Source organism: Branchiostoma belcheri, unplaced genomic scaffold (assembly GCF_001625305.1).
Source record: "Branchiostoma belcheri isolate BF01 breed outbred unplaced genomic scaffold, Haploidv18h27 scaffold30, whole genome shotgun sequence".
Classification (NCBI taxonomy): domain Eukaryota; kingdom Metazoa; phylum Chordata; class Leptocardii; order Amphioxiformes; family Branchiostomatidae; genus Branchiostoma; species Branchiostoma belcheri.
The window spans coordinates 1,859,646-1,874,909 of record NW_017803910.1 but is presented as its reverse complement, the minus strand read 5'-3'; the positions used below and the strand labels follow the sequence as shown (position 1 = coordinate 1,874,909).

General features: G+C 39.3%; 1 protein-coding gene across 10 annotated transcripts in view; it reads right to left on the bottom strand.

Annotated features, from left to right (window-relative positions):
- Nucleotides 1-115: 115 nt before the first annotated feature.
- Nucleotides 116-15,264, bottom strand: part of LOC109474149 (unconventional myosin-Ia-like) — a 30,169-nt gene continuing 15,020 nt past the window's right edge. For 4 of the 10 annotated variants that reach the window (XM_019774365.1, XM_019774359.1, XM_019774360.1 and 1 more), the window contains 16 exons: nucleotides 14,744-14,938; nucleotides 14,251-14,365; nucleotides 13,773-13,894; nucleotides 13,406-13,473; nucleotides 12,604-12,820; nucleotides 12,236-12,385; nucleotides 11,453-11,521; nucleotides 10,316-10,402; nucleotides 9,345-9,431; nucleotides 7,677-7,751; nucleotides 7,087-7,224; nucleotides 5,747-5,854; nucleotides 4,963-5,069; nucleotides 4,123-4,351; nucleotides 3,353-3,543; nucleotides 116-2,843 (listed from right to left, as the gene is read on the bottom strand). In XM_019774365.1, coding sequence (XP_019629924.1) covers nucleotides 2,729-2,843; nucleotides 3,353-3,543; nucleotides 4,123-4,351; nucleotides 4,963-5,069; nucleotides 5,747-5,854; nucleotides 7,087-7,224; nucleotides 7,677-7,751; nucleotides 9,345-9,431; nucleotides 10,316-10,402; nucleotides 11,453-11,521; nucleotides 12,236-12,385; nucleotides 12,604-12,820; nucleotides 13,406-13,473; nucleotides 13,773-13,894; nucleotides 14,251-14,365; nucleotides 14,744-14,938 — 2,073 coding nt within the window. In that variant the 3' untranslated portion in view covers nucleotides 116-2,728. The remainder of the gene's footprint in view (nucleotides 2,844-3,352; nucleotides 3,544-4,122; nucleotides 4,352-4,962; nucleotides 5,070-5,746; nucleotides 5,855-7,086; nucleotides 7,225-7,676; nucleotides 7,752-9,344; nucleotides 9,432-10,315; nucleotides 10,403-11,452; nucleotides 11,522-12,235; nucleotides 12,386-12,603; nucleotides 12,821-13,405; nucleotides 13,474-13,772; nucleotides 13,895-14,250; nucleotides 14,366-14,743; nucleotides 14,939-15,264) is intronic. The other 6 variants (XM_019774362.1, XM_019774367.1, XM_019774361.1 and 3 more) reach the window with 4 other exon arrangements.

Here is a 15,264-nt window from a genome sequence, read left to right as displayed (position 1 = left end):
TGATCTACTACAGAACAAGTTACCATGGTGACAGCCGTGTGGTACAGGTCATTGACCTTATTTGTTTGGAGAAGAAAGGAAGGTAAACACAATAAGATAAAACAACAACTTATTTGACATATTTGCAAAGATCCTGCAATGTCTTATATTCATCATCATGGCAGTTGCCAACATCCAGTTCAGTATCAAAGATAGCTCACTACAATCACAGTGAGATATTGTATCTAATAATGGTACTAAAATGTGTTTCCTTGATATAACCCAAAGCTTCACCCAACAGAATCTTACAATGAAGTGTAATGTTGTTCCGTTTGAGTCTATACTATAAGTCATGTTTATATATGTTCATATGTATAACTAGTAAGGTACCCAATCACCAAATTCCAAATTATTACTGCAATAATAAATTATAATTTTCTTAAGTACAATTCTTGGGTATTAATGGAAAATAATTAGAAAAAAAAGTTACTTTACATGTATCTAGATTAATCTTGATAAAATGTTATGCCTAAAGATGGTTTACCGGTTAAGTGAAACAAACGAAACAAAAATGCAGAAACTATTAGATAAAACACTCTGCACTCCGACTTGAACAATTGAATCTAGCAATATGCAGTCAAGACAAATAGTATCTAAGAGATGGCTTCTATAATGATATTTCCGTTTGGTAATATCTCAGAAACACTGCCTTTTCTTCCTGAATAAGTCTAGTATATACAGAAATACTGAAAGTTTTAGGTTGCATTGCTAACCTGTATAAGTGACTTATAAACATTGCATATAATTTAAATCAGCTAATAATCATATTAAGTAACTTTGACAATGTTAATAATCTATCTGAAATTGTTAATGGTATAAAAATACAGTGAAGTGATGATGATGTGTTGTGAAGTTAACTTGCCTCACGTGTGTTTATGTCATAGCCATTTGTAATCACCAAAATTTGTTTCATAAAACCATTCAAGGATGGACTACAAGACTAATTCTACATAAAAGATCAAGTAATCATACAGAGAGGAGGGGTACATGTAATTTTCAGTCTTAAGTTTGGCATATCACCAATCTACTTTTGTGGCAGGTCAAAATAAAGGAGTAGGAACAAGACTAACTTGTACAAGTCATTTTGCCAAGTGTGTAATACTATAAATAAAATGAAGTTTTTCCCTTGTTTCGCACTGGATCGGTACTATGAAATGTCTATGGCACCACATGGTGATTCCACCTTGAAGCTCAATGTTATCTTGTTCTGAATACATGACAAAGAAACTAGATACATGTACACGTATAATTAAACTAATATAAACATCTTTGGCATTCAACACAGCAACAGGAAATTAACTAAAGTTACATGTACTTGCTTTCTGTTGTATTCTAAACCATTTGTTCATGAAAGTGAACTTATTCCGTTCAGTTACAAAATTTACACTAATTGCACTGATTGATCTACTTATTGTTCTCATAATCATAACCTTATTTGCTGACCAATTATTGTTATGAAAACCTATATTAGCTTAAGCTGTTATGCATTTGCAGCATAGATTATTATCAATTCATATATACAACAAAAATGCTTAAGAAAATTATGGAAACAATGATCTCTTGGATAGCAACATTCGAAACTAACAATATGTTGAATACTGTATAAATGTATGGCATTAATACTACAACTGTATATGAAGTGAACTATATAATTGCATAGTACTGTATACAGAACATATGATGTTGTATGTACTTACCAATAGTAAGATGCACTAGTTGACCATAAACAAAGTTATGTCTGGAAGTTAATTAAATAAGCCTGAGCAGAAAAAGATGTTTGTGTAAGAAATACATTCAATAGAAATGTATGTAACTTCATATTCTACTTTTCAAAACTGAAACTGTCTATGATTAATGTTAACTTATATCCCTGAACCTTTTGTTTATGCTTAGACATTAAGTAGCTTTCTAAAAATACCTAAATGTAAAGCATGAAGCACCAGAAAGGCAAAATTCCTTCAACTTCCATACTTGGGGACCATCTGATTCAGTTTCAGACTTTGAGTGTTTTCTTTTGATGTAAAGAGTCCAGAATGATCATCAAATCTTTGTTTATGCACAAAATACAAGCATTTCTAGATGATTGAAAAAAAACACAATAATAAACTTTTGCTATCATGGAAATGCTCTAGGAAGCCTTGTACATAAGGAAATATTTCAAATAAAAGTCAGAGCTATATTATCAAGGAAAACACTGCAATACAACCTACATTTGTACACAAAATTTCCTCTCTCATCAGTACATCAGTATTTCATCTTTGAATTGATTTGAAATACCCTTAGTGTAGCTAGAAAATTACCATGGCATTGATTCCTGTTAACCTAATTTTCATAAAGGTGTATGAAGTTACGCACAGTAGACCTGCATCACAGACTTAAGTACGTTATCTAAATATATGTATAACGTTATGTATACACTCATATACTGAATATAGAAACACACTCAAATATACATGTACTGTATACAGAATGTCTGGTCCTAGTCCAGCATCACAGGCCACTAAGACTTACTCCTATCTTTAACCAAATCTAACACTTACACTTCAACATTCACACGTATGACATGTATTAGAACATACAAAATCCTACTAGCAAATATACACACTCCCTTATCATCATCGAGTTGGAAAAGTTGTCAGCTTTTACAGGCACTTTCTTGACATACAATGGGCAGCTGGACTGGGTCCTCTCATACTAGGACGTCGAGCTGGTCGTCTTTGCGCTTACACACTGGCATTTTCCCGTTCAGACCGGTCTCCACAAACTCTACCTGGATTCCCTTTCCGTTGAACTGCGCACTGAACCTACAACAAACATACAAGAAATTCTCATTAGACACTTACAGATATGAAATTCAAACATCATATTCAAAACTTTTTTGCAAGACCTGAATTGCAAACATTCTACATGCTTTAAATTCAGATTTTCAAAAGCAAATTTCAAACAACTGAAGCTTGATCAGAAATTATTCATTCCTGCAGAGGAAAAGAGCTTGGTACAACATAGAATGTTCCACCACAAGCTATCATCTGGGACTGTGTTCTTACCAGAAACGCGCCACATACATGTACATGTATACAACGAGTAGCAGAATCTATGAGGAATATGTCTGATTGAAATGTAAGCAGTTGAGATACATTACAGGTTATTACCGGCATTGTTAACTATTGTGTGAAAGAAAACCCCAATATCCTAGGGAAAGAGCAGGACTGGTATTCTGACAGGTACTACATGTACGTACGTGTTGGATATTCTGACGGGTACTACATGTACGTACGTGTTGGATATTCTGACGGGCACTACATGTACGTACGTGTTGGATATTCTGACAGGTACTAGTGCGCCCTTGGCACGCTCGGCTTGGTCCCTCAGTTTGCTCACAATCTCCACCAGATGCTCGCTGTGGAAGACAAAATCCCCCTTCCTGCTCGCCTCCTCTCCCGTCTGGTTAATGTGGATCACAAACAGGTTGTCCATGAACGGACTCACGGAGATTCCCGCAATCTGGAAGAAATGCACGGCAGTCCACATAACTTTCCAAAATCAGGGATACAAACTTTGGCTTTGCCACATTTGGAATTGTGTTTTTGACACAAAAATATCATCTACATGTACATTGGCTAGTACATAATTATTTAACAAGCAGCACTCTAGTCAGAAGCTCTGAGGAAAGTGTCTGATATGCATGGAAACATAGTGTTTATGCTCATATATGATTGTGGTTTAGCCATATATGATGGTTTAGCAAAATAAATCAAGAACCTATGGATGGCTTGTCATAAAATTTGGTAAGTAGGTAGGTCTAGGTGATTAGATTTTCGAGCCCCTGGCAGCTTTCCTTAGTACTACATTGTACAGCAGAACTTTGGTACTGCAGCAGAACGATTTTGACATCTCTTGTTCTGGATAAGCTAAGGTCGTGGTTCTTCAGTGGCAGAAAGCCCCAGTATCAGACTGCAAGCACATCTAACCCTCAGAACACAGGCCAACTATAAACAATAAACCAGAGACAGAGAGAGAGAGATACATGTGAATGTTCTACACTACACTACTACATTTCCTAAAGTGAACTCATCTGCTCACCTCTGTAATGGGCAGTCTGTACTTGATAGCCAGGGTTTTCTGGTTCACAATCAGCATGGAGGCATCACAGATCACCATCAGCCGCAGACTGTCCTTGGCGTTAGAGCGGTTGATTTTGTACACGATGTCCGAGAAGTGGACCTCGTGTTCTCCCGTTGACTCCGTCATTCGGCGCCAGTTCACGTTCTGTCGCAGCTGGACATAGTCTCCCTTGAAGGGTCTTGGAACTCTGTAAACATAAACAATGATGTGCTTTAAAGAAGATATGAAATATAACATTTCCTGAAAATAGTTATATGTTGTACTAGGTATTATTCAATGAACAAAGATGTTTGGACAAAAAATACACTCTTCTGATGTTAGGGAACTGAAATCTTGCAAATCATCCTTTCAGTTCTTGATTATACAATGTATTAGTGTCAAGTAGAGTAGAGTACAATCATGGCACAGTGTAAATCAGCTACAGAATGAAGTATTCAGGTGGCAAGATGGTCATGTGGTTGACTCAGAATCTGAAGGTTCTGGGTTCTAATTCCTGTCAGGCCCCGATGTTGTTTCCTTGGGAAAGGCAATATAAGTATTTACACCTATTCAGAGCATGTAGGGATGGATTCCAGGCTAGTGTTAACACCTAAAAAGGTGTTTAAAGTTAAAACTTTTGGTCCAACACAAAAAATTCTCTTACCTAGAGCTTTCGACCAGTCACTCTGGTCTTCCTCAGTAGACTGACCCAGTAAAGCTTGTCACATGGCTTCTTTGAACATGTAAGTACCAACACAGCTGAACTTTCATGATACCTAAAAAGGCAGTTTACCGGTTCTGTGAAACAAACAGACTCACGTCTCAGGATAGAGAGTTTTCCTGCCCCTGAAGATCTCACTGGCGCTGAGTTTCTCCCTCATGATGCGCCGTGTTTCCTCATCCAACATCTCACGGTACTTCCGACACTGCAAGAAACAAAAAACAACTTCTTAAAGACATACATGCAGGTTTGGCATCTTCTTTATAAACTGCCAGACATTCAGCAGTAAAATTCTTTTTTTTTTCTACACTCTGCAACCATTTTCTAGCCTCTACCAGGCTTCAGAAGCGACTGGAAAGAGTAGGATTTGGCCAAAAAGACAGATAACATGCCAGTGGAGTTACATGTAGTCTACTAAAGTACATTTTCAAGTAGTAGCAGCAAACTGTACTCCTTTAGTGGACCAACTCCTTGGCAACACTTTCAAACCAGACTCTTTGCAGTAAAAATTCTTTTTCCACACACATGTATTACAACCATTTTCAGCTGCCTTCATCCGGTGCTGAGGACTTTGAGACACTTGAATTCTTTACAGTCACCTCCTTTTGGCTAGGAAATGAAGTATTGCATCAAATAATGATTCAATTAAACAATTAACAAAATGAGAAACGAACAATGAATGATAACAAACTTAACTGCACAACAACATTATGTAGCTGTTACAGTTACTGTATGTGGTCCTTTTCCATGCATGGACTGTACCATCCTTTGGACTGTACCATCATGAAAGGGGTGTACATTAAGGATCACACACACACACACGGCAGCATTTTTCACCAAGGGTGTCAAAGCAACAGACACCAACGTGCCTCTAAGGCCTACCCGCCACGTGTGGTATATCCTCCAGAGCTGCAGGCTGGCCTCTCGGCACGATTTGGGCCCGATGGGCCAGTTTCGACTGGTCAGGGGTGGGTAGAAGGATGGAATGATCTGTGCTTGTGGTGAGCGGGACACAGGCAGACAGGAAAAACAAAAAGACAGACAGGAGAGAGGAAACAGGGAGAAGTAAGGGTCAGGAATTGTGATGATGCAATAGGGAGCAGGTCTAACATCTGTGTCCATAATATCACCAGGGTCCATAATATCTTCACCTTGAGAAATAGTGTGCTTAAAGATAATTTTACTGCAACACACCCTAGGTATGTACATTTAATGTGTGAAGGAGTGCATACCAAAAGTATGTTGCAGTAAAAAGCACACTGATCTTTAAGCACACTGTTTCTCAAGGTGGCGATATTATGGACCCTGGTGATATTATGGACACAGATGTTACATATAACTTAGTTTGAGATGTTCAAGATGTTAACAGGGAAGTGCCAGTAGCCTTGGTGCCATCCTCTCTGTCTTGTTCAATCTATAGGTGGTGGTTAGCCAGCAGGCCAACAGCAGAGCATTCGGCTCAACACCAAGAGGTCCTGGGTTCGAATCCTGCCAGTGTCACCAATCTTGTGCCTTTTTTACATGACTTTCCTCACTTCGCTCAGGTGAAAATGAGTATGCCAGATCTATCATTATGATCACGGGAAAACCAACCAAACCAATGGTAACTACAGAGGATGGCACTCGGGCTACATTGCCAGTGAACAGACACATAATGTATGATAATCAGTATACATGGATAGACTGATCTGGGTCTGAACTGTTGTGAGATGGTAAGAAAGGGATCTGGACATGGAAGGTAGAGGGCATTGGTTCTGACATACTGGTACTGGGCCACAACACGTATAGGCAATTACATGTAGATCTAAGACTTACTTACTGGGTACAATGTACATGTAAAAGACAAATTCGCCTGTTTGTCATTGGTTATACCATTATATACAGACTGTCCAATCATGTATTTAACTGTATATTCATATTGAAAATGTTGATGCATGTCTGTTGTGTGAAGTAGCATGTGTGTTAGTGTGAGTGTGTTTGTGTGTGTTTGGAGAGTGTTCAGCACCAAGGACAGGCATGATAGTGTGTGTGGATATTGTTCAGCACCAAGGACAGGAATATTAGTGTGTGTGTGCATGTGTGTGTGTGTGTGCGTGCGCGTGTGTGGAGAGTGTTCAGCACCAAGGACAGACATGTTAGTGTGTGTGTGTGAGTGTGCGTGAGTGTGTATGTGTGAGTAGATGTGTGTGTGTACATGTATTGTGTTTTGTGAGTTGCCTTACCCTCCAGCCATGGTAGATCTTCCTGAGGTGTTTGCTGGTGGTGTGACAGATGAGGGGGGACCTCGGCCACTCGTGACTCAGCAGTGACCGCGGCAGGGTGGCCAGTCTGGAATGCAGGAACAGCAGGTACTTTCTCCTCTGCAAAACAACACAGAAACAACACAATGTATTATTGTATCATTAGCATTCAGAAGGTTGTTTTTGAAACATGAATACATGCAACAACTTCATTTAATGTTCAATAATGAATAAATATTACATTAAAGTGCAGGTACTTTCTCCTCTGCAACACAAAAACAGAAAACTTTTAGAGACACCAGACTTCACCACCTTACCCATCCTGCTTTGTAGTTTAAACCTTTCAGTCCCACAGAAAAAAGAGGAGCACTACATAAAGATGTATGGCAATGCTGCATGGTGTACATTGGGAACAATAGCTGGATAACACACACACACACAGACATACATGTACACACACATACATGTACACACACACATACATGTACACACACACATACATGTACACACACATACATGTACACACACACATACATGTACATGTATATTTGCAGGTTTTCTCCATTACTTACCACACAGTTTCTCAGGAAGCTGACAATCTTCGGGGCTGCATTGGCACGGAAACGCTTCCGGTACTCCTTACGCACCTACATTGTATCAAAGGCATTGGAATCATCAATTAACATTCCTTGACCCCATTAACATCAACCTATCAATTATTGCTTTTGAATAAAATATACCATAGAAGACCGATAAGAAAAAACCATTAGAATAGTTTTTCTACAATAATCTATTGACATCATTTACCAAAAGAAACCCTTTCCTCTCTCCTCAATACTGTACTTATTGCACAACATTGTATCAAACGATCATGATAAGAGTAACTGTTGCTATAGCAGCATATATCTGTCTGTTATGAAGCCACCAAAAACACCATCACCATAGGACAACAACACATTGAAGGGTAAAATAAAACATGGGTAGGGTTAAGGACATGATCAACCAAGGAGGCTCTATCCACCAAAAACTGACGTATAGAACCTGCTAGGATCAACACAGCACTGGACAAAACATGGGGGATACTGTCCCAAAACTCAACTTTTGGGACAGTATCCTCAACAAAATATTAAAACATGTACCATACAAGACACAAAAATACAAATAAACAGTAACATAAACAACTGTACAGCTAAAACGTGATTGGACAAAATTATAGTTGACAATTATAACTGTGATTAAATGTGATTAGACACATATACAGTGATGGTCTGAAGGCAAAGATCAGGTTATTTCCCATCAAAATTCAGATTCTTCTTTGTTTACATCTACATGTACATGTATGTAAGCCTATGCATGGTACTTCTTATTTTCCTTGGCTGATGGTGACATTCCTCTGCTATGTACATTTGAGGCTGAACCACAGTCTCCAACCCTCAAATAATGGGACTGAATGTACATGTAGGACTAGTAAACATGATTACATGTATATCAGATTCTATGTTCTGATGTGTGAATTCTTATGACATCTTTTATCAATGTCACGAGCAACTGTTAAGACTGTGTACTAAGCATGCCAATTGTTTTGAGCAATGGGAAACAACCTTTTTCAAGGCCTTCAGAAATCAACAGACATCGTAGACATGATGTCATAATGATTATATTTTACTGATGATCGTGATCTGTGATGAGAACATGCATATTGGACACAATTAGTACAAGGACGTGTGGTGATGACACAGACAAGGAAGACACCAAGCCCCTTCACCAAGTCTGCATGCAAGATATTATGTCAGTGGTGTGAAGACTTTAAAGAATGTGATTATTAATAATTAGAACAAATGAACAAAAATAAAAGGAAACTGCATGTTCAGTATAATTTGACAACATATTTTGACAAAAAACTGACTGTAAAAACTGTCAGGCCTTTCAAGTAGCATCCACTAACTTCTTGTCAGTGAAAAGAGGTGGATGTTACTTGAAACAGTTTTCAAAATCTATCCAGTTTCTTGAGTAACAGTTTTCTTGTGTATCTCATTATCTGGATGTCTAACCTTCATCGACCTAACTTTTGACTAACTCTCCATTCCAATCACATTGTGCTGTCCCTTCAAAAGAGCTTGCTTAATTGCTAGATTTTGCACTTGGTTACTTTACAACTTATAAAACTTGTATGTCGGCACAGATAGGTTTCAGGAATGAAAAAGGCATTAGTACAGAGCAGGTGCCCTAAGCCCACTTACTTTCCACCCAATGTAGTAAGCACGAATGACATTGGCAGCCCAAACACAGCGTTTCTCATGCCTAAGCTGCCTGCACAGCTTCCTGGCCTGTTAGGAGAGAGAGTTGAGTGGCAGAGAAAACAAGCCCACACCAGCCTGGTGGAAACCAACCTCTGTGTTCTTAGAACGGTCAAAAAGTGCACCATTATAATTTGTGCTTTCTATACGTGTATTCAGCCTTTAAGCCATTGTTTAATCTCGCAGTTAATTGGAAAAGTGTGTCTAGCAAAGGACAGGTGTAGAGTATCACAAGATCATTCATTCATTTCTGACTATTGAACAAACATTACAGCTGCAGCTGCTTTCATAGTGATAAAAATGAAAACTTATTGAATGCTTGCCTTTACTTCTGAGCAAAGCCACAACATGTCAATTCACATGGACAGTGCAGATTATACTTACATGTACATAGAATGTTGTATGATTATGCATGACATGTAACTTGTTATATTTATTGGAACATGCATGAAACCAAGGAGATCTGAACAGTCTGTGTATCAAGAGCATTTTGGCAGAATGTACTGCACCTGTGCGAAACATTTTTTTTACCATTTTCGTTGGATGTTTGGTCAACTTTGCATCAGAATTTTGCCTGTTACAAACAATATATTTTCCAGCACAGCATTTGAAAACTAAAAATGGATGCCAACTTTAAATACATGAATACAACAGTTACCTTTAATGAGACATTCTGCCAAAGTGCTATGCACAATACATCACAGGTTTCACACAAGCGCAGTACATTCTGCCAACGTGCTGTCTCATGCAAGGCACATCCAGAAACAAGACAACAATCGTGCATATGCTCCTTTCATTACCAGTGATGCCTTTTCACAAATTCACAATACCACGTGCCGACACCACAACACCAGAACATTAATGACGGGACGGCGCTTCATGCAAAAAGCTTGCCGATCCTCCCGCGCACTTACTTGCCAACCCAAGTAGTATTTGCGAATGATTCCGACGGACCAAATGCATAGTTTCTCATACTTCATCTGCTTGTACAGCTGGCGTGCCTGTGGGGAGAGAATCCTGGGGTGGTTACGGCCGTGGCAAAGTTGGCAAGAGTTTGGCAGTCAGTCAACGGTGGTTAAAGGGGTACTCAACAGTTGAAGCAAGTGTTTTGGCCTTTCAAACAGTTAGTGTTATAACCAACAAGAAATAAACAACACCACTGCTTCATCCAGGGCAATTCTGGGTGAAAAGGGTATTACATGTATCTGGGCTGAAAATCATGTCACTGAAAAACAGAACTTCTTCACAAGAGGATGCAGAAAACTGAAAATGTAACTTAAAGTTTAACCAAACACAAGGCACATTTGTAGCAAATTGAATATTAAAAGTATCAATTGTAATGAGTCAAAACATTTCAATGCTGGATACCACCAGAAAAGGTAGAGGGTTGTACCTGTGTAACATACAACTCACATACCCCTCATGAAATGGTACAGCTTGTCTAATGGTTAATCAAAGGGTTACATTAAGTTTATCAAACTAAAGGGGTCTGGTCATTTAGGAGACCTTTGAAAGTTCCACATGCCATAGTCATTATAACTCGGAGTAAAACAAACAAGAACTAAAACATAATGCCATGCTGATATCACTGTCAAGACCAGAAGAAAATAGAAAATCAACCTCTAGCCTGTGACGTCCAACTTTAGGGAACCTGTTTCTAGTCTTGTGGATTTGTATGTGATGAAGGGGGAAGGAGAAAGTCAATCTATGTCAAGAGTATACTCTATTTGAAAAGCATTTTGTATTGAAGTTCCTGTTTTTCTAGCCCTTCTTCTGACAAGACATATCATAACACTACACACTAGAAGCCTTAGGACAACTTCTGTTTCCTAAATAGATTTTTTCAGCTATCTACTAGCATTGTACATTTAGTGTCAACCTTCAATTATTAGATACTACTGTATCTTTACTTAGTACTGACTTTGAAAAGGTAACTGAGATAATACAAATCTACACTAAATGGCTTAGAAATAAATAGATAAATGTCGAATAATCAAGTAAATACAAAATATTTTCTTGTAGTAAGCTTGAAAATGTGAATAATAAGTCACCTTCCATCCTCGGAAGAATGCAGCAATGGTGATGGCAGAACTTCTCTGCAGCTGGTACGACTTTCTTTGCTGAAAATAAAGGTGAGACAATAAATTTCAATTGCAGAATACACAGTCATGTGATCGTGAATATACATATGATCATGATATACAATATTCAAAGAACTAAATGTGTACTATCTTCAATATCACACAGTTAGACATATTGGGTACAAGTATATTGTACATATGGTAGAAAGAATGGCACTGTCCTTGGTACTGAAATACAGTGAACGCTGTTCGTAGTACTGTTCATTTAACCACTTAGTGATTGATACATTATAAGAGGACCACCAACGCTATAAAAGAGTGGCACTGTCCTTGGTGCTGAAATGCCCTTTAATGCTGCAAGTTTACACTGTATGAACTGCTGAATTCTACATGTATATGTACAGCAATATCTGGCAAATATGATAAGTGAGGGATACACAAGAGAAGCACGGACCCCGTAAAAAGAGTGTCACTGTCCTTGGTGTTGAAATGTCGTTTAATGCTGCAAGTGTGTACTGTATGTAACACTGTAATACTGTAGAACTATTCACCATACTGAATTCTATATGTACAGCAAATCTGATAAGTGATGGATACAAAAGAGACACTACAAGTCACCTGGATGGCAGCCTGGCAAACCCCCATCTTGGTGGTTTGGTTTGCCCTTAAAAATAGCCCCAAGCTAGTTGGGCAGCCTTGGTTTTATTTTCAGCCTAAACAAATGAATAAAAAAGACATAAGAGCACCACGGACCCTGTATCCTCTGAACTGTGCTGAGATGAGGATCTGACTGGCTCTCATGGCCTGGTACAGCTTCCACTGCCGCCAGCCACGGAACACTTTCTGGATCAGGATAGCCAGGTCCTCCATCTTGTCTCTTCTTCTCTCCTCAAGGTCAAACAGCTGCAGGAAGACAAGATTTAACTCAAGGTCAAACAAATAACTACAGGAATCAAACTCGGGACCTCTTTATCTTGTGTATGCCTAGCCATTCGACACCTTTTTTAACAAACTAACCAAATTAACTGGTAAACTGTGCATTACATGTATCATAATCATTATTGAAATCTGAAAACAAAACTTTAACCTGTGTGCTGAAATTACTGTAACAATCCCCTTACTGTTCTTGGGTTGCGGATGAAGAGTTTTGTCCTCCCTTTAGCGTACTCTGCAGGTTTGACCCGGAGGTGTGTCAGGAGTGTCTGCAGTCCCTCCTTGGGGTGACCGCGCCAGTTGGGCCACGTGGTGGGACACAGCATCTTGTACCGCTGCAGGCACTGGTCGTACGGCTGCCGGTACGCGTAACCTGCACGCCGCACTCTCACATTCTCCATCAAACTAAGGAGGAAAAATACCAGTCATCAAATAGTCATTGTTCTAAAATTCACCTTTCTCTGATTCCAAATGTATGTCATATCATTGACTGTAGTACATGTCAACAGGCAACACTTTGTATGAGAAATATTTTATCCGTGGACTGACAGTAGAATACAAACTTTCAATGTGGACAAATTACTCTGCAGAGAAGTGATCACATTCTTCATCAAACTAGGGGGGAAAGAAAGACAGGATGTAGTATTACATGTAGCTTGTTGATGAGCTACTCTTCCAATGGTTGTGACAGAGATGACAGATGCTATACACAGTATTTACAGGGGTTCATTGCACCAAGGAAATTCTCCTTAGCTAGCTTGTACAATGAACAGTGGATCACAGCCTAACATCCATAAGGACTGGACTCTTTACAGTAGTGTGCATGCCTCCTAACCAATTGGTCCAGGGTCACTGTCTACACACACCCTTAAAAAAATACCCCTCAATAAACAGTCGTCTTAAAATGTATGTCAAATCATTCACTATATGTTTTGTTAACAGAAAGAATGAGAGAACATAGTACAGCCAAACTTGAGATTTGGCACCTACCCGAGATATCTGACCTGATGCCTGACCACTGAGTCATCAAACATGTTTGGGCTCTTCACATCATTGGGCTGGATAAACATAAGAACATTATGAAAGTTGTTTGGCTTAACAGCAGAGTGTTCGGCTCAGAACCTAGAGGTCCTGGGATTGAATCATGCCATGTAATTTCTACCACATCATCATTACAGTAAGGTTTCCAAAAGTTACTAGAACTAAATTAAATTCTTCCCAATATTCCCACATTGATATCCTTGTACTTTTCTCCAGTCATTTATAACAAAAAAATCACTGTACATGTATGTCATACATAGAAACATTTTGATTGGTTGAGAGAGAATCACATGATCATGTGATTGACAGCCAGTACCTTGATACACCTGATGTAGTTGGGGTTCTTAGCCAGAAGGTTCTTCATCAGTTCTGCTACGGAGTTCTTGAACTGTGTGCCTGCAGTGGGGGGTCTCTTCTTCGTCTGTCTTCTCGGGTTGCCTGGATGTAGAAATGAAACTTGATGTTACAACAAGAAAGGGATGGATGGACAACATAAGGGAGGACTTCCACCACCTAAACCTTCATAACATCAACCCACAGGATAGAGGCAAATGGCGGGCTGCCATCAAGCCTCAGCATCAGAGTGCAAACACGTCTAACCCTTGGAAGACGGGAAACAACAGATGATAAACTGGATGGTGAGTGAGTGAGTTACAACTTGATTATTTACATCTGAGGGTAACTCTTTCACTATCTGTATCTGTATAGCCAGTGCAACCACCCTTTGGCTTAAGATCATTGAAAAGATTGCCATATGGCCCATTAAGAAAATGTAAGAAATAAGATGTTCTCACCATCTGGGAAGAGCTTCTTGACCAGTTGATGGTCACATCCGAACATGGTCTGGGACAGGCCACGGAACAGGAGGTCATTGTTCTTATCCAGGAAACCCTGGACACTGTATGTTACCTGCACAGTTATGGGACAGAAAACACATGGTATTAATAATACTATTAGCTACAATAACTCAAAACACCCCTGTGACAGAACAACATACTGTTTGCCTTCACATAGCCTAGCCTACCAAACTACTGATCTGTTTATTCTTACTTAAACACATCTGTACATGTACATGGTGACCAGCCCCTCCAACCTTACTGCTACATAATATAGCACTACAGGATGACTGCTAAAGCACCAGCTTCCATGGTGACAGCCATCCAGTCCAGGTGATTGACCTTATGTGTTTGACAAGAAAAAATACACCCAAAACAGTATCTTTTCTTCAATTCTGCAAAGGTAAAGATAATTTACATAATAAAATAATATAGCAAAATTCCCACTCACACTTCCAGCATAGTGTCTGAGTCTGAAGCAGTCATACGGGAGGGTTTTGTCCGACCTGCAGCTCTTCTTCTTCCTGCTCTCGTAGTGCTCGTGCCTGATGCACACTTCGTTCAGCTTGTTCAGGAAACTCTGGTCCGACGCGTTCCCACCAATAAGGCACTCCTCATCCAGGATAGCCAGGATCCCTGTGTTTTTCTGGAGAGGTACAACCATATATGTTTCTCTTGTATTTCGAACCATGCTTATCCAGAGCCATGCTTGGACATGGTTCTAGAGCATTAAAATTGTCCTGTCCTTCGTGCTGAATGTCATACAAGCACATTCCAGATCACCTAGGACTGTCCTTGATACTGAACATCATACAAGAGCATTCAGACTCTCCTGGCCTTGGTGCTGAACTCTGTACAAGAACATCCGAACTCCCCTAGGCCTGTCCTTGGTGCTGAACACCATATACATGGACCAATTCTACATGTTAACCACTTCCACTTTTTGAAGAGTGTAAGTTATAACTACAAACC